Source organism: Strix uralensis, chromosome Z, assembly GCF_047716275.1.
Source record: "Strix uralensis isolate ZFMK-TIS-50842 chromosome Z, bStrUra1, whole genome shotgun sequence".
NCBI classification, from domain to species: Eukaryota; Metazoa; Chordata; class Aves; order Strigiformes; family Strigidae; genus Strix; species Strix uralensis.
Window position 1 is genome coordinate 93,125,164 of NC_134012.1, and position 26,670 is coordinate 93,151,833.

The window sequence follows — 26,670 nt, forward strand, 5'->3', positions numbered from 1 at the left end:
GGCACCATGCCCCTGGGGAGCGAAGTGGAGGACTGCAGACCAGAGCAGGATTCCACCCGTCGTGCCACCACATTCCTCCGTTGGTCTCTCCAGCTCCCACTCCTGCCAGGCACGGTAAGAGCTAGCCCGCTTTCACTGGAAAGGAGCATGTGCAGGTGATGTGCCTTTGTCCAGCTTCAGGGCAAGGGGTGGTGGTGTGCAGGGTGACCTGAAAGGCCACAGAGGCTGGTATCCTGGGGATAGGGAGTTGGGTAACAGTATGGAGAGCAAAGCCCTCCACTGAGAGACAAATATCTGGGGTGTCTGTGACTTGCTCAGTGCCTGCCATCCATAAGGAAAAGGAGGAGATAGACCATGAGCATTAAATGTGAGACTACTGGGTGCAGGTGCTCTAGGATACATCAAGTGGGGTCTATTCTGGACAGCTAAGGTCATACCAGTGTCTCTGACCAGGCCTTGCTTCCTAAAGGGGCCTGGAGATGTCTCAGTGCCATGTTCATTTGGTCTGATGGAGGAGCAAACTGTCTTCATCCACGGTGAGGAGCTCCTCTGCTGTGCTGTCTGCTTAGACATGTCTCAGCCTCTGGGGAGAAGTTATTGTTTCACCAGAAGGGCTGAAGCTAATGGAGTGGCGATGTTCCAGCTGTTGATTAGCGCAATTAAGAGTTAAATGAGCTCCTGGGTGTAGAGGAAACATGTGCACTGTCAAACTGAGTTAGAGAAGTTATTCCTTGCAGAAGCATGACTGCCCTAGAGTCCCTGGGACCTCATCCTTCCCAGGGCTGCTCTATCAGGGCCCAGGGGGGTTGTTCCTCCACCTCCTCAGTACCATGGGTATCATCACCAGCAGTTAGTGGGCCTTGACTGTGCCAAAATTTTCCTCTCCAAACTGAGGCCTTTATTACTAGTGCTGAAAGCACACCTGCCTTAGGGAAGAAAATGGGTTTGGTTTAGCAGGTGGTTGCTTAATGTGCAGTGGAAAACATGGTAAAATCATTGTAGGGTCAACGTTGAGTGAAGTTTCAACCTGTGAGCAAGTCAAGGTAAACATCCGAAGGCGGTGCAGAGCTAAGTGCAAGCAGCTAACACTCTTCTAACAAATGTTATAGGAAAACTTCAGGGATAGAACCTGTAAGAAATAAGTTAACTCATGACTGTGATGGGCTAACACTGGCACATGAACAAATGGCTTTGAGAATTTGGCTGAAAAGTAAAAGAAAGTCTCTTATCTCCAGAGCAGCAAGTGCTGGTAACAGGCTTCCAGAGGAGTTGGGGCAAAAAGCACTTACCCTTAAAATGGTGACTGGCCAGGTCACAAAAGGGAAGATGTGGTGTGGCTGCCTATGTTAATAGGGGACTATATCTGGTGACACCAGAGATCCTCGTCAGCCCTGCAGGTAGGTGAAACCCTGCAAGTACAAACAGGTCATGTTGGGCAACTGGGAGATCTTTGCACTCCAGCCCTTGGCTGACTCATGTGGTTGTTTGCGCTCGCTCAAGATCAGCACATCTGGATTCAGGGAGGGAGGGCAGTCCAGCTCACCTGGCGGTAGATACCTCCACATGGGTGTGCACGCTGGAGCTGATCACTCCACAGGCCCAGAGCAGACACTGGAGGGAAACTGCCAGCATCCCGCATGACTCATAGGTCTGGCCTCAGATGCTTATTTAGGTGGGGATGAACAGCTCTTCTGCTGATTATGAAGTGGAGGGTAACAGGCACATGTTCACACACTTCAGTTTTGAGTGCTGTCAGAACAGAGATGCTCTGCCCTGCAGGACCTATAGGAAGGTGTTTGTTTTTGTTGTTGTTACCCTTCTTGAACACTGGCAGATCACTTTGCCTAAAAATGCCCAGAGGAACCCTAAAACTAAAGGGTTCTCACATTTTCAGCAGCCAACAGAGGAACCCTTCAGAACACTTTTAAGGGAGAAATTAATGTCTCAGTGCCATCTTGTGGAATGACCTGTGTAAAAGGACAAGCAGTGACAAGAAACACATCTAGTGATTCTTGATGCTATCATAGAAGCGTGCTAGAGTTTTAGGGAATTTGGTGGCAATATCAGGGATTATGCTGCAAATATCACCAAACCAAAGATTTCTATTGCAAACTGGGATGCCTTTTTCTCCTGAGAAGACTGCAAGTCTATAGGAGCCTGGTGTTCCCAGGAAGTACCTGTCCATTTTTCAGCCCAAATTAGAATATGGAGATGCCTGTAGTTAATGTTTGAATGCAGGAGATAAAGCCTTTCAGAGACAGGCAGCTGTCTTGTTTGCCCACAGGGGAGGAATCCACTTGGAAGACTCCCTGAGATCTAGGAATGAAAAATGAAGTTGTAGGTCCAGCTGGGGGGGATACTGACCCACTCACAGCTCATCCATCTGAGAAAGGCTGGGAGATCTCCAAGACATGCTGATGCTAGGACCTCAGCTTCACATGACAGCTGGAAATTCCCATGTGCAGAAGAAACTTGAGCTCTTGTCACCACACTGACCTTGTGCTCCAGGGCCTGTGTTTGTGCGCTCCACCAATAAATATTTGTATGGCAGAGAATGAAGTGACCTGGAAAGATTTATTGGCCACAGCATGGCTCACAGACTCATAAAACAAAAAACCTTCCCACTTGGAAATATGCTGTAGGAACGCCCTTGCCAGCAGGCTGGTTATCATCCGTCATGATTAGATGGTCCTTAGTATCAGAGACAGACTAGTAAATTACTGCATATTTAGCCAGGCGTTCACTGAGGTCAAGAGCTAATCTGTTGCTGGAGGAGGATTTACTCCAGTCCACAAACCCCTTCCCTGCCACAAGATAGACAATCATCTATGGACCAGAGAGGAGAATCAGCTTCCCAGTTCTTCCATACAGCTGCTCAGTGTCCTGTGGGTGAAGGAAAAGCACAAGAACTTCTGCAATGCAGTGGTGCAGAGGGAGATGACAGCAGGGCAGCATGAGCAGAGCACTACGTGCCCATCGGGGCAGCTGCTGGTAGCCCCCCAAAGAGCTGTGCACCGTGTACCCTCCAGAGTCACACTGAGAAGCTGCAGCAGGTTGAGAGGAAGTTGAAGAAAACCAGCAAAGAACCAGACAAGGTTCGCAGAAAAAGGTCCTGAGTGTTCAGTGGGTTCAAGTTTTTCAGCAAAGGCATTAAAACCTTTTCACAGTGGAGAGGTAAGAGCATCTGGTGAGTAGGGAGATAAGCAGAGGGAATCAGGAGATGGAGGAGGAATCAGGGCAGTGAGGGCTCTGCTCTGGCAGCCAGATGAGACTGAAGGTCTCTGGGGACCACTGCCAAGACTGGTGTCTCCTTGCCCCCCATGAGAGAACAGATCAGGGGGTTAGTGGGGAGGCTCTCCACTGGTGTGATGGGAGCGGTGAACACAGATGCATTCAGCAAGAGCAAATATTCAACCTGAAGCAACGCTCAAGGCATTGAGCTCTTCCCAGCTGCAGAAGCGGTGCACACCAGCTCCAGTCAGAGCATCCTCACTGCAGGCTGGGCATCCAAATAGTCCTGCAAAGCACAGTCAAATGGTCCTAATCCCACCTGTTAAAAAAAAATGGCACCAAACAACCAGCCAGTGGGTTGCAATGCAGAGCAGAGCCAAAATTCCTGTTCAGTTTCTGCGGAAAAGCTTATGGAGAAAGACAGAGGCACCGCTCTGGAGATAGGCTGCTCCTGGGCAGAGGCAGAGCATTTGCAATGCCCCAGTAGCAGAAATATTGCATCCTTACCATATCGTTTTAAAAGCATGGCAAGTGTGTGTGTGAAGGCTTTGAAGCTGGTTGCTAGTTTATTGACTTGTTCATCGTTAACCAAATGAATGAAGGTGTCTGGGGGTGAAGGGAGGGTGCCAGGTTTCAAAGGGTAACTTAGCTCAGCGCAATGAAGTGTGCTGTCACAACAGGAGCTCCCACGGCTACAGGCTGGAGCCAGAGAGAAAAATGCTGGAGAAGATTCAGAAGGCGCTCAGGATTCGTAGCGGCACCGTCAGGGAGCTGCTGGCAGAAGCACTGGGGATGTTCATCCTCATGGTAAGGAAGAGATGGGCCCAGACGTGCGTGTCCGTGCATGTGAGTGTGCGTGTGTGCAGGGCGGGTGAGAGGGTAAGCGTTTGCAGCACTAATTTGTAAGGTGAGTGGTTTCCTGCCACGACCTCAGGGTTGCTCAGCAGCTGGTTGCTATTGCTCGCTCCTCTGCTCTGGTGGGGCTGCAGCTTCCTATCAGGTAGACCATCTGTCAAAAAACCTTCTGGAGGAAAAAAACAATGTGGAGGGTGGGAGGTGGGCACTGGGAGAGGGTGAAGCAGTTTGGGATGAGCCGCTGTTTCAGTTCTCTTCTAGGAGGGAAGCAAGAGAGAGTCTGGGAATGAAACCAAAGAGCGGTGTCTGGTCAGATGGGGCAATGCAATGCTTGTGCCAAAGCCCCTGAAAGATCCCATGCACTGAATTGAGGAGTTTCTTCCTGCTGTGCCAGAGGCAATGGTGTGGTTGGGGGGTCCTCTTACCCTGGGTTGCCAGGGTAATAAATGCCCATGAAACTCTCTGGAGCCACAACTCACTGTTAGGAAACCGGGTGTAAAGCATGCCAGGATTTTGCTTTTGGTTTGCTGGCAAATGAATAGTGCTTATCCAAATCATACAGAAACTCCTCCCTTGCATGAGAAATCTGTTCCATGCAGAAAAAGCAAAGTGGTTTTTTGCTGTTCGCCTGCTTCAGAGGTGTTTGGAGACAGGGTGAGGAAGGCTTTGCAGTCAGAACTGATTCCTGGTGGGGGTGAGGTGCCCACCCGGACCACAGCCTTCCTGTGTTGGACCAACTTAGCAAAACGAGATCCTCCCTTTGAAAAAGTCCAGTAGCTGTCTGTGCCAACTTACCACCCTGGTCTTAGCCTGGGCTGAGACACTTTGGACTGGACAGAGACTAGCATGGAAGGGCTGGGGATAACCCAGATAACTTGTACTTGGAGATTTGCACAGGAGGAAGATAAGATCTGTGTAAGCATGGGGACCTTTTCACACAGCTGTCTGTACAGATAAAGGTGCTTATTTTCAAGGGCAACGATTACATGTACAAAGGATGCTTACTTTTATCACATCTTATTGCACATCCAGCTCCTTGAAGTTCACTCTACTACACAAGTAGTTTTGCATGCATTGGAATTCAGAGTACAGGCATATGTGACTTCTCAGCAGGTGCTGAGCAAACCCTTTTCCTTTTCCATTCCCTTTGTTTTTTGGTGGTGGAAGCTCCCAGGTGATAAAGGACAAGTTCAGAGGTGTCCTGCCAGGGCTGTCTCTGGGAAGCAGCATGGGGAGCAGACTTTTCCCTGCACTCTGACAGTCCAAGGCAGATTTTGGAGCCTGCAGCTCCCGTTGACTCTTCCTTCACTGATCCCCATGAGGGAATAGAGTAGGAGGAGGGACACTGCCGATGGACCCCCATCAAGGCCTGGCAACAAACAGCATCCAGCATCAGAATGCAGCATCCAGCATCCAACTCTTCAGCACCCCCTGGCCCTCAGCTCAACAAGGAATGTGCTGGATGCATCTGCAGGATGCCTGCATGGCTGTTATTTGGACAACAGCACTCAGCCCAGTGCCTGTCGCTGTAATGGACTGGCAATGTTCATAAAGGAGGAAACCAGGCAGCTGGAGTAAACAGCACAAGGAGTACGCAGGTAGGAAAAAAAAAGGGTATTTTGGAACTGTAAGAATAGAGGAAGAGGCCAGAGGTTTGAATCTGTGCTGAAAAATAGATTCTGTGGCCTGTCCTGTGTTTTTTTCAGGATACTGGTGTTCAGCTGCAACAGCCATGTCTCCTGCCCTGCACCCCTCTCTGCACCTGCGTGCTGTCCTGCAAAACCTGTGCCTTATGCATTTGGCTTCTCCTGGATGTGGCTTTGGAAAAGTCAGAGATGAGTAGGCAGAGTTTTTGTAAGGGCTTTGCAGATGCTGAGGGACATCCCAAACACTGCTTTTTGGGGCTTTTGCTGAGGCAGATTGAGATGGGCTCACACTGTGAAGGCTGTAGCTCTGTGCAGAGCACACAGTGTGGTCTGTGTATATGAGAGAGATAAGAACAATATTTCTGGGGAACAGGGGATTTTGGTGATTTCTGAAAGCAAAGAGGGAGAGCAGACACATGAGATAAATAAAATTTGGAGCCAGCCAGAGTAGCCAGAAAAAATCACAGTCAAAATAGAACAGTCAAAACAGAAGTTTAGATGCTGGAGAACATACTGACTTTTTTGTACTGGAGGGACATGTCACCCTGGATAAACACCGATGCAGTACAGAGAACAGGATACACTGTCCAAGCCCTAAGTGGTTTTCGAGGCAGAGACCTCAAGAGAAGCTTTGTCCTCCTCCAGATTTCAGTACAAAGAAAGACCTCTCCAAGACCTGTGCAAAGAACTGATTTTTCCACCCTCTGACCACATTAAAAAAGTGAAATTGAATTTCATTTCAGGCCAGAGCAATTTCTTGAATATGTCTTTTCCTGCTGAAGAGTATTTACTTTTTTTTTTTTTTCTCCTGGTTCCGCTTTAGTCACTAAAAAAATATTGAAACTTTGGTGGTTTTCAAGTTGAAAGTATATATGTTGAAAGGAAAAGTAAACCCAGAATTTCCTTCCTTGTTTTTCACCAGAATAAGTTACCAAAATTAGAGTTTGGTTTGGAAAATAGCTGTGTGCTGCCCAAACTACATTTTTAGTCAATAAATTGCACACCAGGAAAAGAAAGACAACAAGAATTTGAGCAGCCTCCTTCCTTCCGGCTTGGGCGCCGGCTCTGGGTGGTCTGTGGTGATGCTCCCCTAGCTCATATCCCTGATTTCAGGTACAGACACCCTTACTGTGGCTGTGTGAGTGATCCCTCTTGAGCCCTGGATCTTGGTGTGGGTGTCTGGGGTTTGTCTCCCAAAACCCAACCATGACTAGAGTGCCTGGTTTGGTGTGATGGGCACCAATGAGGAATGATGCAGGTACTGTTTCAGTTTTTGCAGGGGAGGGTTATTCTTTCTTCATCTTCTGACTGTGGGCACCTTAGAGTCTTGCTGTCTTTGGGAATTTATTAGTATTGCAGGAAAAGTAGCAAAGAAGCTCAGTCCACCACAGCAATAACACTACTTTTAACACTCCTTTCTCTCTTTCTTTTTCCATGCACTAGGTCTTTGGCTTGTCTTCTGTGGCACAAGTGGTATTAGGAAGAGGAGACTTTGGGCAGCATCTGAGCATCAATTTGGGATTTGGCATTGGTGTTACCTTGGGCATCCATGCAGCCGGAGGAATCTCTGGTGAGCGGGACACTTGAGCATGGGACATCTCTATGTCCTATAAAGACAACATGCATTGGGGGCAGCACGGCTGGTCTGCAGAGAGGTGGGTGATGGCATTGCAAGGCAGAGCAGTGCCCTCAACAGAAAAAAAGGCCGTCCTAGGGGCCCCAAGCAAGAAGAGCAGAGCAGGTCTGGTGACCATAACCAGGGTCAGCCTTGTGACTCAGTGATCACAGCCAAGTCTGCAGGGACGAGGCAGGTCTGAGGTCAAGCTGAGACGCCGTGATGGCATGACAAGGTCAGGAGAAGCAGAGGACAAGACAGGCACAGGATACCTACAGTGTGCTGACCTCAAATACGTGACTTTAGCTGGGACAGGGGCAAGTGGGACGGGGAGAGTGGTGGAGGTTCAGCCACCCACTCCTGTTGTGGTCAGTGGAGCCAGATTTCAGCAGTGCCCCCTGATAGGCACTTGGGGTATGCCATCATGGCCCAAGGAGACAAGGAGCTCTGAAAACACTCTGCCAATATGACCCATGGGGAAGTAAATAATTTATTGCAAAGGAGAGCTTATTGCTGATGTTGCAACAAGGAATGGTATGCAAATTTTCTCCTTATCATCCACACCCATGCACACACGCCCACATGAACTCAGGAAGTGGTGTTTCAGGACCATGGGGTGGTATCTATCACATGACAGAGCATTACCTTTGCCTTGTGCAATTTCTGCATTCATTTGCACCAGGAGAAGAGATTAAGGGCTCTAGTGAGCAGAAAATTAAACCAAGTCCTTGCTCTTGAACTGTTGGAGGAAAGAGATGTCCAAGCTGGGGATGGCTTGGAGAGGAAAATTTTTCCATGTTAGCAGTCAGTTCTTGGTCTCTCTGTCCTTTTGGATCTGGTGGGTACATTCTGGGGAAAGTAGACTGAGGAAAGTAGGTCCCTGCAGTTCCAGGTGACATTTGAGGTGAAGCTGATCAGCTGAGGGCTGGTAGGTGGGACAAGGGGTCTCAGATCAGTCAGCAACGGTCTGGTTCCAGAGCCAGCTTCAGGGCTTCCTGGCATTGTAATTTGGCTTCATTTGTGTCACAAGATGCTTCTTGTGATCTCTGAAATGACTGGTCATACCTGCAAAGGATCAGAGACTCAAAGAAAAAGGACTCTCACCCCATTTCAGTTGTGGTTGTGGGACCGTAGCAGGCAGTGCATGAGCTTTCACTCACTCTGTCCTGCACTTTGATGAGATGATGTGTGTCTGCATCCTACCCCTTTCTGAGTCTGGAGTAGGAGATGGCCCCTAAGGTTGGAACTTCTATTGACCCCCAAAATTTACACCTACTAGTCAGGAAAAGCAAGCATTTCCTCTGGACTCGTGGGGGAGTTGAGAGCTGGAGAACAAACATTGTTTGCACTGAGGGCACTAAACCTGGATCCACTTAGTCCTTCTCCAAAAACACCATTGTGAAACCAACCTCCTCCACAGAAAGTTCACCTCAAAACAGGGAAAACTGGTCTTGAAATGTATGAAAGCCATCTACTAAGAGACGTAAGGAAATGCAGACCAAGATTACAAACTCTGCAAGGGAAGGACAGGATCTGCTCCACACTCGTGGGAAGAACCATGGTCTGGGCAGGATTGACCATCCTGGTAACCCCTTCTAAAGGCAGTGACATCTAAGAGCTAATCTGAGTCCCTGCTGACAGCCGTGTGTAGGATTTGCTTTGCAGACATGAAGACATGGGGCATCAGTGGTTGATTTTGCAGTTTGTTTCCCCAGCATCTTATGCCTTGCCTGACACATGTGCTAAGGGCCTGCAGCTCCCATCAGCCGGGGTGCTCATCTCTGCCAGGATGAGGCCCTGTTTGTCTCTCAGATGTTTTCAGAAAGCCTTGCAATTGTTTGTGATAAGATTTGCCTCATCTACCTGTAGCCATAGAAAAGGTGGGTGATGAGTCTAAGTTCTGGGCTTTCTTTAAGCTGAATAGAGAGAAGCCCATACAAAGGGAAACTCAGGTTGTGCCAAGAGAGGTATTTCTGCAGGTGAGATGACCCACTCTTTGGAGGCAGCCTGCGGTCTACAGAATTTTTAGAAGACTGAAGTTAGCATCTCTCTGTCCTGTATCATTCAGCTTCTCAGGGAAAACATGTCAGTTTTGAGTCTGTGCAGGAGGGAGACCTTGCCCTGAGACAGTCCTGGTGTTCTGGAGCAAGGTCTAGGTGGTTACTGTGGAGCGTAGGACATGCTCCAAAACAGCTGCATCAGGGCTGAGGCCACTCTCTTTTGCTGTGTTTTTGCAGGAGCGCATCTGAACGCTGCCATCACCCTCACACACTGCATTTTAGGAAACCTCCCTTGGAGAAAGCTCCCAGCTTATCTGATTGGCCAGTTCCTGGGCTCCTTTACAGCAGCAGCCACCGTCTTTGCCCTCTACTATGGTATGGTTGTGTCTTTTATCACAGGGGTTGCTGTGGGCACCATTTCAGTCTTAACTGAGTTTGACAAAAACATTTCCTTATACAGTAGCCAGTGTGATGTCTGGGTGAGGAGAGCAAGCTCCTGGCTTGTGTGACAGACCTTCACAGCTCAAGGCCAGAGAAGGGCCCAGGTATCTCTGAGAGGGATGTGCAGATCCTGGAGAACACAGTTGTTGCTGCTCACGGCACTCCCACTGCCAAAACCTGTCCCCAGCTCAAGGCCAGTAGCTGCATTTTGTCAGCATTTTGTTTCCAGGGTCTGCAAGGTCTTGAGTTAGATGGACTACCATGTATTGGTACAGCTAGAGCTCTGGGGGACTCTCCTGGTCTGTGGAAATCAGGATAGCAGTCATCTGTGGTTTTGAGTTGTGAGCAGAGGATCCATCACCCATTAGCTCCAGTATGTCTCAGTCTCCGAGGGCCAGAAGGATGGAGGCCTCCACTGCATCCAGAGCATCCAGCCTGCCCCAGACTCCTGGAGCAAGGACAGGGAACTGGTAGGCATAAGGAAGCAATTGCAGACCAAAGTCTGCAGGTAACAGATATCGGTGAGATCATGTCCTGCGAGGGCTGCGTCACCTCTATGATATCTCTCATTGCCTCTCTTCCCCTTGGTGTCTGTGCTGGCTGCAATGGTGGACTTGTGTACGTGCCATGTGGGATGAACTCTGTGCTAACTCCCGTAATTCCCATTTCTCCTAGATGCTCTGTATGACTACACCAAGGGGAACTTTACAGTAACGGGACCAACTGCCACAGCGTCGATCTTCTCCACTTACCCTGCTCCCTATGTATCTTTGGTGGGGGGCTTCTTCACAGAGGTCAGTGGGGACCACCGTGGTGTGCTAGGAGAAGGTGGGTGGTAGCAGGTGATACTGTAGGTCTGCTACAGGGGACTGACAGTGCTATGTGTGCAGACAGAATCACAACCTCTACTCCAAGGAGCCCACCATCCAGGCAGGTGCCTGACAGGTAGGATCCAAGGCACCTTGGTGGCTGAGCAAGCCTAAAAGGTAATGACTGCTGCTCTGCAGCGTGGTCTGAGTGCCTTCAAGCACCTTTCCTGCATGCAGCCCAAGCAACGAGAAGCTGAGCTATATCAGGAACCATCTCCTCTGGGCTCTGGGCAGCTCCCTGAATTGTTCTTCCCCTTTTTGGATCCTACACCTGCTCCACGCTCCCAGGCAGCTCTGCTGTCTGCCCCTCACAGGCACAGAGGACCCGGGATCGTCTTCACATGAACACAGCCTGTCTGGATTGAACCTCTGGGGTTTGAACAGTCCAATTTAGACTGTGTACAGTTGATTCCCAGCATAAAACACAATGTCCAGATGTCCAGAAAGAGGAAGGGGATGCTTCAGGGGATGTGGAGCACTGGGACACTGGAGAAGGAAGATTCACTTCCAATTCAAATCTGAGAAAGCCTGTGCTTTAGTCTCTGAGCTGACAAAACTCTTGCCTGGGCATGATGAGGAGGATGGTGAGAGCTGGAGAGCCTACAGGTGGGGACCTGATCAGTCAGCCTCCTGTGGAGCATGCAGTATCCTTGCTGCACAAGAAAGCAAATGAGAGTGACAGTGTGCTGCCAAGAGCTGCAGCTTTCTGCTTTTGCTGGCATCTCTGCAAGCAGTCCAAGGCTCTCCAGCTGCATTTTCTGAAGCAGAGACAGGAGTCATCACCTCTATTCAAACCACAGCTCCTGATGTCTTGGGCACTGCAGATCTACAAATGCCAGCTACATACTGTCACAGACAGCAGATTCAGTTTTCCAGATGAGAATCCAGTAGCTCCTTTTAGTCCTGAAACGGCTAACACAACAGTCTATATAGAACATCACTCCCTCTAGGGAGGATCAGATTTGCCTTGCTAGCAGTTTGTTATGGCTCTGCCTCTATTAGATGAAATGTACTTAAAATAACCCATGTCACTGACTTGAAAAGAGGAGGGGGAGGACAGTGCTGAGAAGTTTGTATCAGTCCTAGAGCATTTTTGGTCATGAGGTGGAGACATTTTTGCTGGGAAATGAGTCAAGAATTTTCTTCAGTCCACCTGTGAGGAGGGAATAACATTGGGGTCCTCTGTGATTTGATCAGATCATGAATCCCACCTGCTCTTCCATTCTGGGAAGTCTCTTCCTCTCTGCTGAGCAGGATCTTTCTGCCTTCACCATTCTCTCCCCTGACCTGTTCTCCCTCTCCTGCTCCTGCAGTTTACAGCAACAGTGATGCTGCTCCTGGGCATTCTGATCATCCACGACGAGAAAAACAATGCAGCCCTGAAAGGCACGCAGGCCCTTCTCACGGGTATCCTGGTCCTGGGCATTGGCCTGGGGATGGGGTTGAACACAGGCTACGCCATAAACCCCTCCCGGGACCTGCCCCCCAGGGTCTTCACGGCAGTTGCTGGCTGGGGAATGGACGTCTTCACGTGAGTGACCCATTTCGCTTTTACACACTGCTCAGCTCTCGAGGAGAGGAGATAAGCCCAACATAAAACAGCCATGAAGCCTTTTTCTTTGGACTAAGTGATGGTATCACTTCAGAGAGCGTTCTCTGTTCTTGGAGAGCAAGCGTTGTTCATAGCTGACGCCTGTGCATTATGTACTCAAAATTTGGGGTACAGTAATTCTCTAGCATGGAATTCATCTCAGTTTGGGCACCAAATTGGCTACCTGTTAGCTGGAGATCTAGCTGGTTATTGCAGTGACTGGAGAGCCAGAGAGCAATTCACTCACCTGAGAGTAGGTACTTAGCAGCTGGATTGCTGAGAAGTTCTCCTAAATTTAGATGTCTGATTCTGCAGATGAAACCTTGCCGTCCCCTATCTAGTAAGATGGTACAATGATATGGCTTTTCCCATGGTGAGGGCATTAGCACATTCTCCTGTCCTGGCTGGCCATTTTCATTACATTTCCAGAAAATATCTTTGAGAGCTTGGTAGAGGAGGTGCAGGTATTATTGTAAATGGGGAGGGAAAAGGGGTGCGTGTCTGTCTGTCTGACAGTCACACTCATCAGGATCACCCAGACTATTTCAGTAGGAGAACAAGAAACCTGCAGACAGTGCAGGGCCACTTTCCCAGGCCAATGGGGAAAATGACCCTCCCTCCAGCAATTGTACTGGTGGATAGAGAATTTGTCTAAGCCCAGTATGTGAATTTGGACTAGACACCTCTGCTCACACAGCTCACTCTTGCCCCAGCAGACTCAGCTCACTTCACCCTGCGCCGTGCAGCGGCAGGGCAGCGGTTCATCTGGCTCACCGGCTGCCTCTTCTGTGTTTCATTTTAGGGCTGGACACAACTGGTGGTGGGTTCCACTCACAGCTCCAACTCTGGGAAGCCTTACTGGTGTTTTTATCCACAAACTCTTCATTGATTTTCACAACCAGCCTGTCCTAGAATGTGAAAATGAGAAAGGACAGCCAGTGGTGGAGAGTTCTACTTTGTGACAGTCACATGCTCCAAGGAAAGGGCCTGACAGCAAAGCCTAGATGGATGTTCGGACTGATAGCCAAAGGGTAACCAAGTGGAGAAGGGCACATGCAGTGGTGCTGCCAGAGCACACCCTTTCTCTACCCTGCAGGTGGAGAAATGAGGGACTAGTCTTCAGTAAACCTACTCTGCTTAACCAGACAAACTGGGTCTCTGACACACTGGGTGTACCCGGGTAGGGCTAGACCTGTCTGTGACCCAAAGAAATTATTCAATCTCTTTGTGTAAAAATCCACCAAAAAAAAAAAAAAAATCATCACATTCTGGAGAAAAGTAAAGCAGAGCTGAAAGACTCCAGATACCTGTATGTTCATAAAAATCAAAATACAGGATCCAACAGTGGCAGAAACAATTAACTGAATTAAAGAAATTTTGATCTGGAATATTCTTTGGTAAGAGGTAGATGGACAAGCGGCCTAGGCTTGTTTCTATTTGCTGATCTGCCACCCTAACAAACACCTCATTTGGCAGAGCACAGAGAAGAGAAGAGCAAGGACAGTCTGAAATAGAAATCTGAACATGATTTTTTTTTTTTCTGTGATTTGTTTAGTTTTGATCCAAACATTGAGGAAGCACCAAAAAATCAGTAAACCAAACCACAGGGTTTCATGAATCCTGGCACAGCTCTGCTGGAACACGTTGGCATTATGGAACCATGTGTGTAACTGACAGGCTAGACTTTAACTACCACCATATGAAATGATTCAGACAACTTCTGTGGCAGCATCCCCAAATGCTCAAACAACAAACATACCCCCCTTTTTCTCCATGATAAATGCACAAGAAATGTGGAAAGAGGCTGCCCTGCTCCTGCAGGAATTCTGCCATCTCCATCTGAATAAGGAAGTGGGCCTGCAACAGCTTTACAAGTTTGAGGTATCACTGGATTAAAACAGTATCAGAAACTGCCTGTTCCCAAGGGGGTGACAACCGTCTTAATTTTTCTATAAAGTGCTTAAGGAAGTTCGGTATGTATGCCAAGCATGTGACTGCAGTCCCAGGGCTGAGTACCATGAACACACAACGCAGGGATCTCCAAGAGTAGGAAGTGACAGAATATCACTACTGTACAGAATTCTGGAATATGGCATTTACTGTCTTTAATGGTCATTCACATCTCACTACTAGAAGAATGACTAATGTATTACTGTGGCATGGGGTGGGGCGGCACGTACTGACACCTCTGCTTCCTCATTAAAGCTGACCTATATAAGCAGAGCAGCTGCAGCAGATCTTCACCCGGCACAAGATGCACATCGGCTTACGAGGGCTGAAGAGCATTAGAGGATTTTCTCTCATTTTGGGGTGGCAGAGGGCAGCTGCCAGGCAATGCAGCAGCTGCACTGGAGGGTGGGCCCTGGGCAGTGCTGGAAGCCAGCAAAGCGTGCCAGAGCTGCGGGCATTCTGAACAGTGAGCGCAGGACAGAAGTGGAACAGCTGTCACACAGCCGAGTCTTTTGGTCTACGTGAACTACACTGGGAACTTCAGAGTAGCTCAAGATGGGATTAGCTAAAAGACACCGTAACCCATCCCTTCTCAGTGAGAGATTCTCCACTGCATTAAAAAAACCCCCCAAACAATCCAGCCTGCACCCTGCTCTTACCATACATCCTTGTGCATGTGCTCCCAAAAGCATCTTCAAATACCCAATCACTCTGGAGGAAAATATTACAATCTTTATTAAAATGCTATTAAGCACTTACAGGGTGGCTTCATTTTTCTGAAGGCCATACAAATACTGGTGAAAGCCTCACAACATCCCTGTGAGGTAGGTTTGTCTTATGTAATTATGTGAGTGTTTCATAAATAAAAGATGATGCTGTTTAAATAATCAATGCTTATTTGAAGATGGTGACTTTGATTTCCCAGCTTAGGCACAAAATGTGTAGGTTGCTACCATGTGTTTCCAGCACATATAAGAAGACAGAATGGCATAGAAAAGTAATGGAAACAATCAGTTGTAACTGAAAACCAGCAGAGAATAGGTTAAAGTGCAGTTCTAACCTGAAAACTTACGGTATAGGAAACAGCATCAGGGGCTTCTAAGTCTGTAGGATCTCAGTGGCCCCTGGTCAGATCCTGTCCAATTAAAAAGTGACAAAGGCTGTTTGAATGGTCAACTTTACAAAAGACTGTGTGACAAACCAAGGGGTCCTCCTGGCTTATGGGACTCTTAACACCACTGACCCGCCCTCGCTCAGCAGCTCCCACAGGAGAAAGCAGAGGCAAGGAGGAATCTTGCAGCTTCTGGCTGCCTTCAGGCTTATTGGGAAGGACATCACACAGACATCACTATTGAAAAAGATATGGCACAAAGGCCGTCTGGGCTGTAGAACAAGCGACTAGGCCAATGCAGAGACATGGAAGTCCCAGGTCCCTTTGTACCACGAATCTCAGAGTGGAAGCTGGAAGGAGCACAGGGAGGTGCGGAGTTTGATTCTGATTGAAGCAGAAAATGTTTCTTTGTTCAGTGCGTTCCAGTCTGCTCCCTTAGCAAGCAAGGTCAGGACAGGTTTCTTTCAAAGGAGATGGCAGAAATATCATTATATGCTGTTATTTCAGCATGGGTCTATTAAAGTAATGGTGACTTATATTTTCTTTCACAGAATCACAGAATCATCTAGGTTGGAAAAGTCCTTTTCTGTGATCTACTCCAACCATTAACCTAACACTGACAGTTCCCAACTCCACCATATCCCTCAGTGCCACATCAACCCGACTCTTAAACACCTCCAGGGATGGGGACTCCACCACCTCCCTGGGCAGCCCATTCCAACACCTAACAGCCCGTTCTGCAAAGAAATGCTTCCTAATATCTAGTCTAAACCTTCCCTGGTGCAACTTGAGGCCATTACCTCTTGTCCTATCGCTTATTACTTTCATTTCAGTGCTGTAGCTACACAGGAACAAAAGCTTCCCTACAGAGCAGTGACATCAAGGGCTTCTTCACGTCCTCTGAAAAGTACATGCTGCAAGTAGCAGAAGGGAATAAAATCAATGTCTCAAGTTTTTTCTCAGAGTGTCCAGGAACTACAGCCCTCCATGTCAAAGTACATTGTGGTTATGTTTCATGCAAATGCTGCAATGTGTTTTCCACAGGCACATCTATTCATGCACAAGGAACTTGGTCTGAACCACTGAGACTCTGCATCAGAGAACATCAAAGCTTATTGCAAATGCTGTCCAGGGTAAGATCTGGGAGTCTCACTTTCTTGAAGAATTCCCAGTTAGTGAAGATGTCTTGGAGGAGGTCATGCTTGTGTGACTCTTTTGGGAGCCTGCTGGCTGGGAGGGCAGTTTCTTTTTGATCACTGGAGTTTTGTTCTTGCTTTTAAATACCTTATTGGGGTCCAGCTTGTTCACAAAGTAATCAGCTTCTTCAGAGAGGAGATCTGTATTGATGGTTATGGGTTTATACATGTTAAACCATTGCTGAAAGGCAGGATGGTGGGGAAGGAAGAAGTTAAAAATCGAAGTGCAATTAGACATTTCCACCCTCTTCCCCCTCACCCCTGAGACCTGATTTTAATCATACACCACTTATCAGTTTGCAGTTTACAGGACCATGCAGAGTGTCTTGTGATAAGGATACACAAAGCACAGCTACAGCTACAGCCCTGGAACTGCCCCACATTCCAGACAGGGAAGAGGAGAACCAGACACAAACCTAACACTACCTTTCCTGCAGTGTAACTCCTGTCAGAAGCAACTCCCGATTTAAACCACAGGAGGAAAAGCAAAGGGAGGGGATGAAACTAAACCACATTTATTTAGATTCAGAGAAGCAGAAAAGATTAAAAAACCTTGGAATTTAAAAGTGCTTATAAATTGGAACCAAACAAGTTGAACTTCTCAAAATATAGCCTCCCTCCCTCTCTTGACACATACAATAATGCAGGTTTTTTAACTCTTTACACAAAGGATTTTGTGTTTGCTTCTCTTTGGCCTGATTTTACATCTAGAAGTGACCAAAAAAATTTTTTTTTTGTTCCCAGATACCACTACAACATTATGCCCAGCAGTTCTCCTATCTTAAGTTTTTTTCCTATCAGTTTTCCAATGATGAAGTCAGGAGATAAAACTGTGGGGGTTATGGTATCACAAATCCTACTGAAACCATCAGCAAACTGTTGAACAAGGTAAACAAAAGATCAATACCAAAATGTAGATGGCAATCTATTCATGTACTGCTTAATGGAAAACAGCTTTAATATACCACCCTTGAAGACCTTTAAAAATGATAATGGTTAACATACTAGGAGGACTTTAACTAACAGAGGCTGCAAATGATTAGGGAATACATGAATGATTTCACTAAGGTTTGTGAATATAATGAACATAATAAAATATTCTAGTAGGAAAGTTACAGAAAGGCAGAGCACAAGCATATGCTACACTACCATGTACTCAACCTTTACTGATAGAGTAGAGCACAGTATAACAGGGAAGACACCAGAAATACAAAGAACCAAATTCTGCAGCCATTGATAGATGGAAATCAGCAGTGATTTTAGTGAGTAGTTCTGATGTACGCACAGGGCTGCAGCAGGACCAAGGAACGCGACGCTGACACTCACTGAATCCCACCAGGCCTTGCCAACATGCATACACATTGCATAGGCTTATCACAGAACTACAGAAAGGTTTGGGTTAGGAGGGACCTTAAGGATCATCCAGTTCCAACCCCCCTGCCATGGGCAGGGACACCTTCCACTAGACCCGGTTGCTCAAAGCCCCGTCCAACCTGGCCTTGAACCCTTCCAGGGAGGGGGCAGCCACAGCTTCTCTGGGCAACCTGTGTCAGTGTCTCACCACCCTCACAGGGAAGAATTTCTTCCTTACATCTAATCTAAATCTACCCTCTTTCAGTTTAAAACTGTTAACCCTTGTCCCATCCCTACACTCCCTGATAAAGAGTCCCTTCCCATCTTTCCTGTAGCCCACTTTAAGTACTGGAAGGACACTATAAGGTCTCCCCAGAGCCTTCTCTTCTCCAGGCTGAACACCCCCAAGTGCTGTGTTTGGTAGTATTGTCAGATCTGTTCCCCAACCTCTCACAAGGTGGAAGCAGGGTTAGGGCTGAAGGCCTAGTCAAACACAGAGGAATGGCAGGAGCCTCTAATAGCAGGGTTCTGCAGAGCAGAATAGCAATTTTAATAATAATAAGGGGTTGGAATGGTCACAAGGCTGTACCTGGAGCTCTCCTATAATTACTTCTAGGACTGCTGGTATTTAAATTGCCCCTTTTTGGGCACCACTTTTATCAAGGTATCCCTTCATGACTGAGGAGGATGTAAAGGAATTAATATTCTTGGCAAGGCTCAGGCTCATAGTCTTCCTCTGGGTGTCTGACTAATGTGTACCTGGACATTCCTCTCCACCCAGAGAGCAGGAGGCTTTTGTTCAGTGCTATGCCCAGAAAACTGATCTAGACAAATCTTACATAGCTGTGGGGATGAACTGCTTTACATCTGCTCACTTGCCAGCAGTTGTGGAAGCAGAGGTTTGCTTCAGAATCTAGAAAGCAAATAAATAATTAGGGTTCCATCACCTGCTATTAGAGGTCAAAGGTAAAGACTAATTCAGGTGAGAAAAGCAGAGTTAACACAATGTTAGTGAATTCACTAACATAAACAAATGACTGTTAACATGCTATAGGGGAAAGACTGATGGCCCCTTCCACGGCTCACCAGGGAGGCACACTTGAGCCTACAGACTGCTTGCCAAAAGGTAGGAAGATGTTTTCCCAGTCTATACTTATGCAAAATACTGATGAGCTGGATCCTGCTGTCCTACCTTAGCCTGGGGGCTGACCCCATAGCTGGTGAAGGCGTACTGCCACTGTGGGAGACCCAGGTGGGTGATGAGCAGGCGGTAGTAGGCTGTGAAAGTTTTCGTGAGGAAATGCCAATAGAGAGCTCTGTCCAGGAACCATATCTCTGTCTCTGGGGAGACAACTAGAACAAAACAAACACAAATTACACTATTGCTTTGCAGTGACAAGATCAACCCCTGGCCATTGGCAGGTGGGAGATACAACATGCTTATCAGAAAGGGTGCAGCTTCTACAACGAAGCATCCCTGACTAACAGAGATGATTATCCAGAGGCAATGTGATGGTTAGAGCATGGAGACTGAATGGACTTGGTTCTGCTCCCAGCCGTACTAAAAATACTTCTGCAATAGCATTACACTCACTTTACCCACCGTAAAATGGGTGCAAAGCTGTTCCTTCACAACCTGGGACTGATGTGCTACATGGAACATGCTCGGACATCAGCAACTTTGTAGCATAAGTTCAAAGTACAATTATGGCAAACATTATCTGCGCCACAAAGTAAAAAGCAACTAACTCAACTGTCAGCCATCTGGGTTACCGAATAGAGTCCAGAGTCTGGAAGTCATGGGAGTGTGCGCTGCCAACAAAAACACATTTTGCAAAATCTTTCCACAGTGATCAAATATTTCTCTGGTGGCGACATCCTTTGTCACATAAAAAGAAGTGATTTTACTTGGGAAATTGAGATGCTGAACATTGTCAACTTAACACATGGCACCCCACAACACTCCCTCCCCTTGCCCAAGTTATGCACTGCATGTGCTGAAATCATTAACACCAGAAGGCAAGAGGACAAGTAAGAAGTTCCTGCCTTAGGAACTGTAGTCACACCCAATGAAAGACATAAGATAACAAAGAGTTTTCTTAAGAACAGGTATATCACAATTGCATATCCTCACACCGTGAACATACACGTATACACATAAACCTAGTGACCTGTGCACAGTGTCAGATGCCAACTACTTTACAAGCAACTTGGGTGTTTCACTAATCACACACTGATAACAGTTTTCTGTGTATCTGTCAGAAGAAACAGCTCAGCTCACATCTTTCACTCTCCTGTTCAACCCTTCCTGACAAATTTTGGCCTAGGTAGTATTTGGAGGCTTTGCATCCATGCACAAGGTGGAAGAACCAGTCTAAGTCTCTGTCTCAATCAGCTAAGGACCTTATTTTACCATTTACGCTTTGCTTCTTAGAAGAGTTACAGCTTTTCTCACCAAAACATAAGGGAGTTGTTCTGAGACATGCAAGTAACCAGAGATACATTAGTGGCTGAGCTCTAGCTCTCCGTATTATTTCAACATGATAGTCTGTAGGACACATGTGAATGCTTTCTTGTTTCTATGCATGCAGAAATCATAAGTTATAACTCACACTTCAACATTAAAAGGAGGGAAAATGTTAGCTCTAGTTAAGTCTCTGACATGTTTAGCCCCTGACTTCAGTGGAGACAGGACATCCCTGCATTTGTAGTCCCATCCACAAACTGCAAAGACGATCAGAAGTGTAAGACAATTCTACACATGTGGCCTCCAGATACAATCTGCAAGAAGAGATGGCTAACTTTGCTCTTTTCAGTCTTACCTGGTTTAGTGTGCTTATAAACAAGACAAACTTTCCCATTCCCATTGCATGGGTCTAATTCAAAGATAAGACTACGAGAATCAAAGTGTGGCTTCTCTGGTTTGTCTGCATTACCTGAAAACAGAAAAAAATCTTTATGAAACATGTTTGAAAAACTGACTGTGACTCAGCTGCTAAGAGTCAATCTATTCGATGCTTATTATATAAATCAGTTGAGGAAGAACTAAATAAAACTATTATATTTATACTTATTAGAAAGGATTAAGTTCCCTCTTAAAAAAAAAAAAAGTGAGAAAAACTTATCTCCAGTAGGAAAACAAACCAGAGTCAAAATCAGATGGCTGAAAAAAGACGTCAGGCTGCCCTGTAGTCTTTCCCTGGCATAAAGCATGATCAGCTTTACAGATGTCACTCCTCAGAGGTGTTTGTCTAATCTTTTCTAGAAATTCTTCAGTGTTGGAGATGCCATAATCTCCAGGCAGTCAATCCAGATCCATCATTATCACTTAGTTTTCCTCATGTGGATCCTGCATCTTCCTTGCTGCAATTGAAGCCCATTACTTCTGTTCTATCCACCATCCCTTTTTTGCCCTACTTTCTTTTTTTCTAAGGAGGACAGGGAGAACAATTTATTCTTTTTCTCTTGACAGAAGACTTTGATAAACTTGGGAGACATATACATTTCTTCATACGTTCCAGTGTGACATCTGTGTCCTTCTCAACAGCCACACAGTCTGACTCATATTCAACTCGTGACCCACAATCACCACAGAGCCTTTCTACAGGATCATTTTGGGATCATGTAGCTGCAAGTTCCTACAGAATATAATTTTCAATTCTAATGCTGCTGAGGAAGAAGAGGGACACAAGACTTGTACCCTTCAGAAGAATTTTCCATGAAAGTCAGGATGTGAACTCTTGTGGGGATGTAACTTTTCTCAGTGTACCTTATAAGTGCATCAGTGGAGGTTTGAGTGGCTAAATGGAAGCAGAATTTGGCCCATTTTATTACAATGGCTAGAAGATCAGGACTGCAGCCAAGCTGGAATGTGCAAAGAGAAACTTTCAGCCACATTTAGAAGCTACAAGAGCTATAGAGATTCAGAGATAAGACTGAAATCAAATAATTTTTTAAGGAGTCAGCATGACACCTGGCTCTGTTCTTATTTTCTTAATTCTTCCAGTCTTAAGAGTTCTGAGGAAAGGAGTGGGCTTTTTTTGTCTTTTTATCTCCAAACTGCAGGATGCTCAGCACTCTTAGGCAGTCTGGAAACACACATTTTCCAGTGCTACCTCACACTTACATGTATTTACCAGAGTTACCTTTCCAATTTCAAAGGGCATACCCAGCTGTCTTTTCACTACTAAGACAAAAACTGATTGTTCACGTAACATCATAACCACACAAAGACTTCAGAAGCTGAATCTCTGGAGGAAGCCTCAGTTAGAAGTTTAAACAGGGAAAAGGCAGAACAGCAAGGCTGCCAGGATGTTAAAAGAGGATGCAAATAATACTAGCAACTGGCAGCATTAACAATCCCCATGAGTTTCAAAGCACACAGATCTACCTGTCAAGGCTCTAGGGGACTAACAGGACATATAGTATCCAGCACAGGAGACAAAGAAAACCCCATCTACTTGGAGTGACCTTTTCTGTTGCTATATCCATGTGCTATATCCTAACATTACCCTAACAGAGCAAGAGGGATGAGACAGAGCACATTTTCTAGCCTGTTAACAGGACCTTACCTTCCTCATCTGTGTCATCTTCCAGGTCAGCGAGAGTTGGTGCATTAGGCAGAGTGTACATAGGGGAACCCCCAAGCCGACATAGCTTCGAGACACTATTAATCACCATGGAGCCCAGGGGCATTGGGGTATCTGCAATAAGACTGATCATTTATCACATTCAGTGTCAGGAAAGCATAGGAGGTATTTCTTCTCCTCCACACATCAACTCAATCTCTTCTAAAACACAGATGCAGAGAAGAGATGGGTATGCCCAGCAGGCCTCGACACTTAACCAAGTCAGGCTGCACGGGAGCAAAAATTAGGCTGTTTCAAACACTGAATCACACTTACAGGTGATGTGACATCATCTCAGAGCTGTGCAGGCATGAGGATGACACCTCTGGCTAAGCCTGTGCTGCAGCTGTTAGCCCAGCCCCGTGAAACTGGCTATTAAAAATCCTGGCTAGCTACAGCCACTTCATTGAAATGAAATTCCACTTCCTGAGGAAAACCCTGTATTTGACACCCATCCCCAGAAGCGAGCAGTATCCACAGCCCAATTTGACAAACTCCCTGGCAGGCAATGAAAGTCAGAATAATAGCTGCAAGCCCCCGGCGCAGAGTGAACGAACCGCCTGAATTTTGCGAAACAAGGAGGGACAATAAAGCTCAGTCCAGTTCTCACTTCTACCACTGACTCCAGAAATAATTCCAGTGAAAGGACTTTAGCTGGTGGAAAGCAGAATCAGGCTCTGGCACATAAATATACTTTCTAATGAGAAAGAGGCATTATCAGAGGGTGACCCTACTGCTTTATGATAGGATAATGTGCTAGAGCTGCTTCTCTCTCCAGGAACTACAGAGGGAGTCTAGGTATGAGATTTAAACCACATACCTAAATCTGAGTGTCAACAGATGGCCAGTGTATTACACAATGGTATTTATATCACAAAGACTTGTTTGGTTTCTAGCCAGTGTTCACTGTACACGTCTCTTCTGTGGAAGTCCATCACGTGCAAGCAATAGGCTTTGCCCTGCTGCATCAGGAAGGGACCTCTGATGTGCAGTCATAATTTTTCCTCACCAAGACATCTCTAAAATGGACTACAACCCCATGAAGATCTGCATTTACTTATTAATTCAGAGGTCAGTTTTCTGTAGTCACTGATCAAGCTGCCTAGCAGAAACAATCTACTTAATTTTTTTGTGAGTTAAAGAATGGTGCTAATTTTTCATTCAAAATGACTTGGTGCATGTGCTTTTGCTCAGACTAGTGCAGGATGCTGACAGATCTATATTGACTGAGCAGAAAGTAAGTTTGAAATTAAAGAGGTTCTGCAAAGGAAACACTGGCTGCAATGAAATGAGGGTGTAGGTGGAGAGGAATACACGGACTCACCATCAGTCTTCACACTCCAGGTCATCTGGAAGCCATCTGTCATCAGATAGAAGTTCTTTAAATCCTCTGGTAATATGCAGGAGTTTTTCTGCAAATCACAATCAAATTGCTATTGGAAAATGCAGAACGTGCCTCAAACCCAAAGAACAACGAGTATTGGTATAGAAATATTTGCCACCAAATGTTTTGCTCAACTCCAATATGACTCAAATCAGCTCAAAGATCTCATCTTAAAACCTTGAAAGAAAATTGCGTATTTCTTGGGTCTGTGCTACTGTATTAACAAAGATGACTTGGGAAAATTTCACAATCAGCAGTCAGTCATCAAAAGATTATCACAGGATTGTTCCCCAAATGAGATGACGTGTTATCCTTTGAACTAACAGCCACTTGAAGATCACATATATAAGAACAATAGACTTTTACATATATACAGCTTACGAGAGCAGAGTTTTGCTTTAAGTGCAATCAGACAAAGCATGTACAATATTAGCACAAGGACTCTTTTCTTCTGAGGGATTTCAGTTCCAAGTAGGTGAGAGAATCATAGTCTCAGTAATTGCACATAATTGAACAGGTTTGATGTTTCACTATGTGTGCAAATACACACAGAGTCAGTCTCACAAACCTGCTGGTCTGGCTTCATCTCACCAAACTTCAGTGCTTGGCTGGGGCTCCTAAGCCTGCCTCCTTCTGAGCCAACAGTGAAAGCAGCATCTCCAGTGATCTGATGAGACTGTTTCTAAGAACCAGAACCCTTTTCCTATACCTATCTTGGTTGTGGAAGGAGCCTTTCTTAACTCAGACTCTTCAGATAAACAACAAATACGAGGAAGGAAGGATAAAGACTTAGTCCTCAGAACAAGAAGTCCAAAGATTTATAGGCAACTGCAGGCACTGCTCCTGGTGACAGGACTGGCTGCAGACCAGTGACCCTCTGTTCCTACCTACATTTTACAGGGAAAATGGACAAATAATGTGAGATTTGCAACATAGTGTGTCTGATAAATCAAGTACTTTTGTGACATCATTTTCAGCCTTTTCTAAAAGAGGTGTATTCCTTGCATTTAGCTAGTTTTAAAAACATGTTGTTGGACATGTCCTGATCTTTGTGCAGTGAGTTTGACACTCAAAGCAAGAAAAGATAGAATTATAAACTTTAAGAATATTTATAGGTCAGTATTGTTGTCTCTCATACAGACTTGCCCTGCCACAGATCAAGATGTTATTCAGGTAGGTATTCACAGCCTGGCTCAGAGGCCTGGGTGGGTTTTGGAGCAGTTACAGAATTGCTTTGGAGAAAGCAGGGGAGTCAGATGTTAAACAGCTTTCCAATATTGTGCCTCTGCTGGGACTACTTACCTACAGCTACTAGAAAATGTAACATTCAAGGTCTTATAAAATAAAGAATATTCTGGTAACGAGTAGCTAAGGAAAAGAAACACGCACATGCAGTTCAGGTAGCTCTGTTTCACCTGGGGCATGAATTTGTAACATCTCAAGAGAAGATGATCAGATTCCTCCTTGTGTCTGCAACTTGTGCATATCCAGTTATCTGCCCTGATGTTGCCTCAATGCATCTATCGAGCAGGAGCTACCTGCCAGCTGCGCATTGAGCTGCAATGCTGGCCTCTGGTCATCAGTGACTGGCATGAGCAAGTGAAGGCGCTGGCCTCCTCCTGTCCACATCCCCTCCCTTCCTGAGGACCAGGGCAGCCCTTCTGCCTGTTAAAGTCTTACTCACAGACACTTTCTTTGAGTTGTTACAGTCCCTGTCCCCTAAACTGTGGTGTATATGCTGTGCAGGACCCTCTAATCCACCCACAATCTTCAATCCTATGTGTTAACTTACTTTCTAAGCATATTCATTTACGCCAACAGACTGCTACTGACGAGTCCCAGATATTAATGGCTTTGCAGCTTGCGATAGGGAAGGTCACTTTACTTGCACTGTCAGCAGCCTGGTCACTAGCACAGTGCTTTCCTAACCCAGGTAGGGAAAATCTTCAGAGGCAACAGGTATTAAAGCAGAGAATCTGATATTGCAGAAACTAAGAATTTATTGTCCTTTGATAAGAGCCTGCTGATGGCTGAGGCCCTGGTGGTAAGTTTCAGGAGATTACTAAACCACATGGACATATCTGAAGTTCTTCAAATGCCTTTAACAAACACACCTTCTTCTGTGGGTTCTTCTCAGTCCTAAATATTTATAATTTCATGCTATGCTTTCACCACTTCCAGTTGCAAGCTGTAGCTGTAAGCACAGTGATTAGGGTTAAAACTATGAAGAAAGAAAATACGGCAGACCTGCTACAAAGCCTCAGAAGAGTACAAATGTTTACACAGCACTTTCAGTCCATTTCAACCCCCCCAATTTTAACTAATCTACCCCAGCAGTAAAAATATATATGCGAACAGCTCTCTTGACTTCAGTGGGTGTTCTACTCTAAGCAGGAGAACCAGATCCATTGGGATGACAAAATCTAAGATTTTAAAAATTCCACCTCAGTATCCCGTCAAATACTACCACAAACTGGGCACACCCCAATCTAATAAACACAGCTGATTAAGACAAAGAAAAAACCACGTCTGGATAAGCCTTCTGCTCCGAATCCTCCTTTTCTGGATGAAAAGATTAACATGTACATGTTTCTCCAAATGGCTGCCCTCCCAAATTATTTTAGGGTTCTCCTAACCATGTCCCTTTGCATGGCTTTTCAAATAATGGTGTAAAATACGCGGGTGGAAAATGCTATACCAGAGCAGATCTGGGGTCTATAGGAAAAGACCTGTATATAGAAAGCTTCACTAATCCCCATCTCTCCCATCTGACAGAAAGGATTGATTGAACTGTCACATT

The 26,670-nt window shown here is 46.0% G+C and overlaps 2 protein-coding genes across 8 annotated transcripts in view; one reads left to right on the forward strand and one right to left on the reverse strand.

The window, feature by feature from the left end:
- On the forward strand, window positions 1–15,085 carry LOC141937442 (aquaporin-7-like). 4 transcript variants are annotated; one of them, XM_074855078.1, is made up of 7 exons: window positions 1–114; window positions 3,912–4,038; window positions 7,176–7,302; window positions 9,585–9,722; window positions 10,464–10,582; window positions 11,971–12,188; window positions 13,051–15,085. In XM_074855078.1, exons 2-7 carry the CDS (start codon window positions 3,949–3,951, stop codon window positions 13,208–13,210), a joined length of 852 nt encoding a protein of 283 aa, XP_074711179.1. In that variant the 5' UTR covers window positions 1–114; window positions 3,912–3,948; the 3' UTR covers window positions 13,211–15,085. The 4 variants fall into 4 exon arrangements, 3 of the variants coding, with proteins under 3 accessions (XP_074711179.1, XP_074711178.1, XP_074711180.1); XR_012626966.1 differs by lacking the exon at window positions 3,912–4,038 and having other exon boundaries at window positions 4–114; window positions 13,051–13,279; window positions 13,804–15,085; XM_074855077.1 differs by lacking the exon at window positions 3,912–4,038 and having other exon boundaries at window positions 4–114.
- The window catches only part of TPGS2 (tubulin polyglutamylase complex subunit 2), a 21,082-nt gene continuing 9,322 nt past the window's right edge, over window positions 14,911–26,670 (reverse strand). The window contains exons 3-7 of one of the 4 annotated variants that reach the window (XM_074855074.1): window positions 23,811–23,898; window positions 22,430–22,561; window positions 20,681–20,794; window positions 19,051–19,211; window positions 14,911–16,686 (exon numbers count right to left, since the gene is read on the reverse strand). In XM_074855074.1, coding sequence (XP_074711175.1) covers window positions 16,459–16,686; window positions 19,051–19,211; window positions 20,681–20,794; window positions 22,430–22,561; window positions 23,811–23,898 — 723 coding nt within the window. In that variant the 3' untranslated portion in view covers window positions 14,911–16,458. Of the gene's footprint in view, window positions 16,687–16,709; window positions 18,772–19,050; window positions 19,212–20,680; window positions 20,795–21,627; window positions 21,723–22,429; window positions 22,562–23,810; window positions 23,899–26,670 lie in introns of those variants that run through there. The other 3 variants (XM_074855076.1, XM_074855075.1, XR_012626965.1) reach the window with 3 other exon arrangements.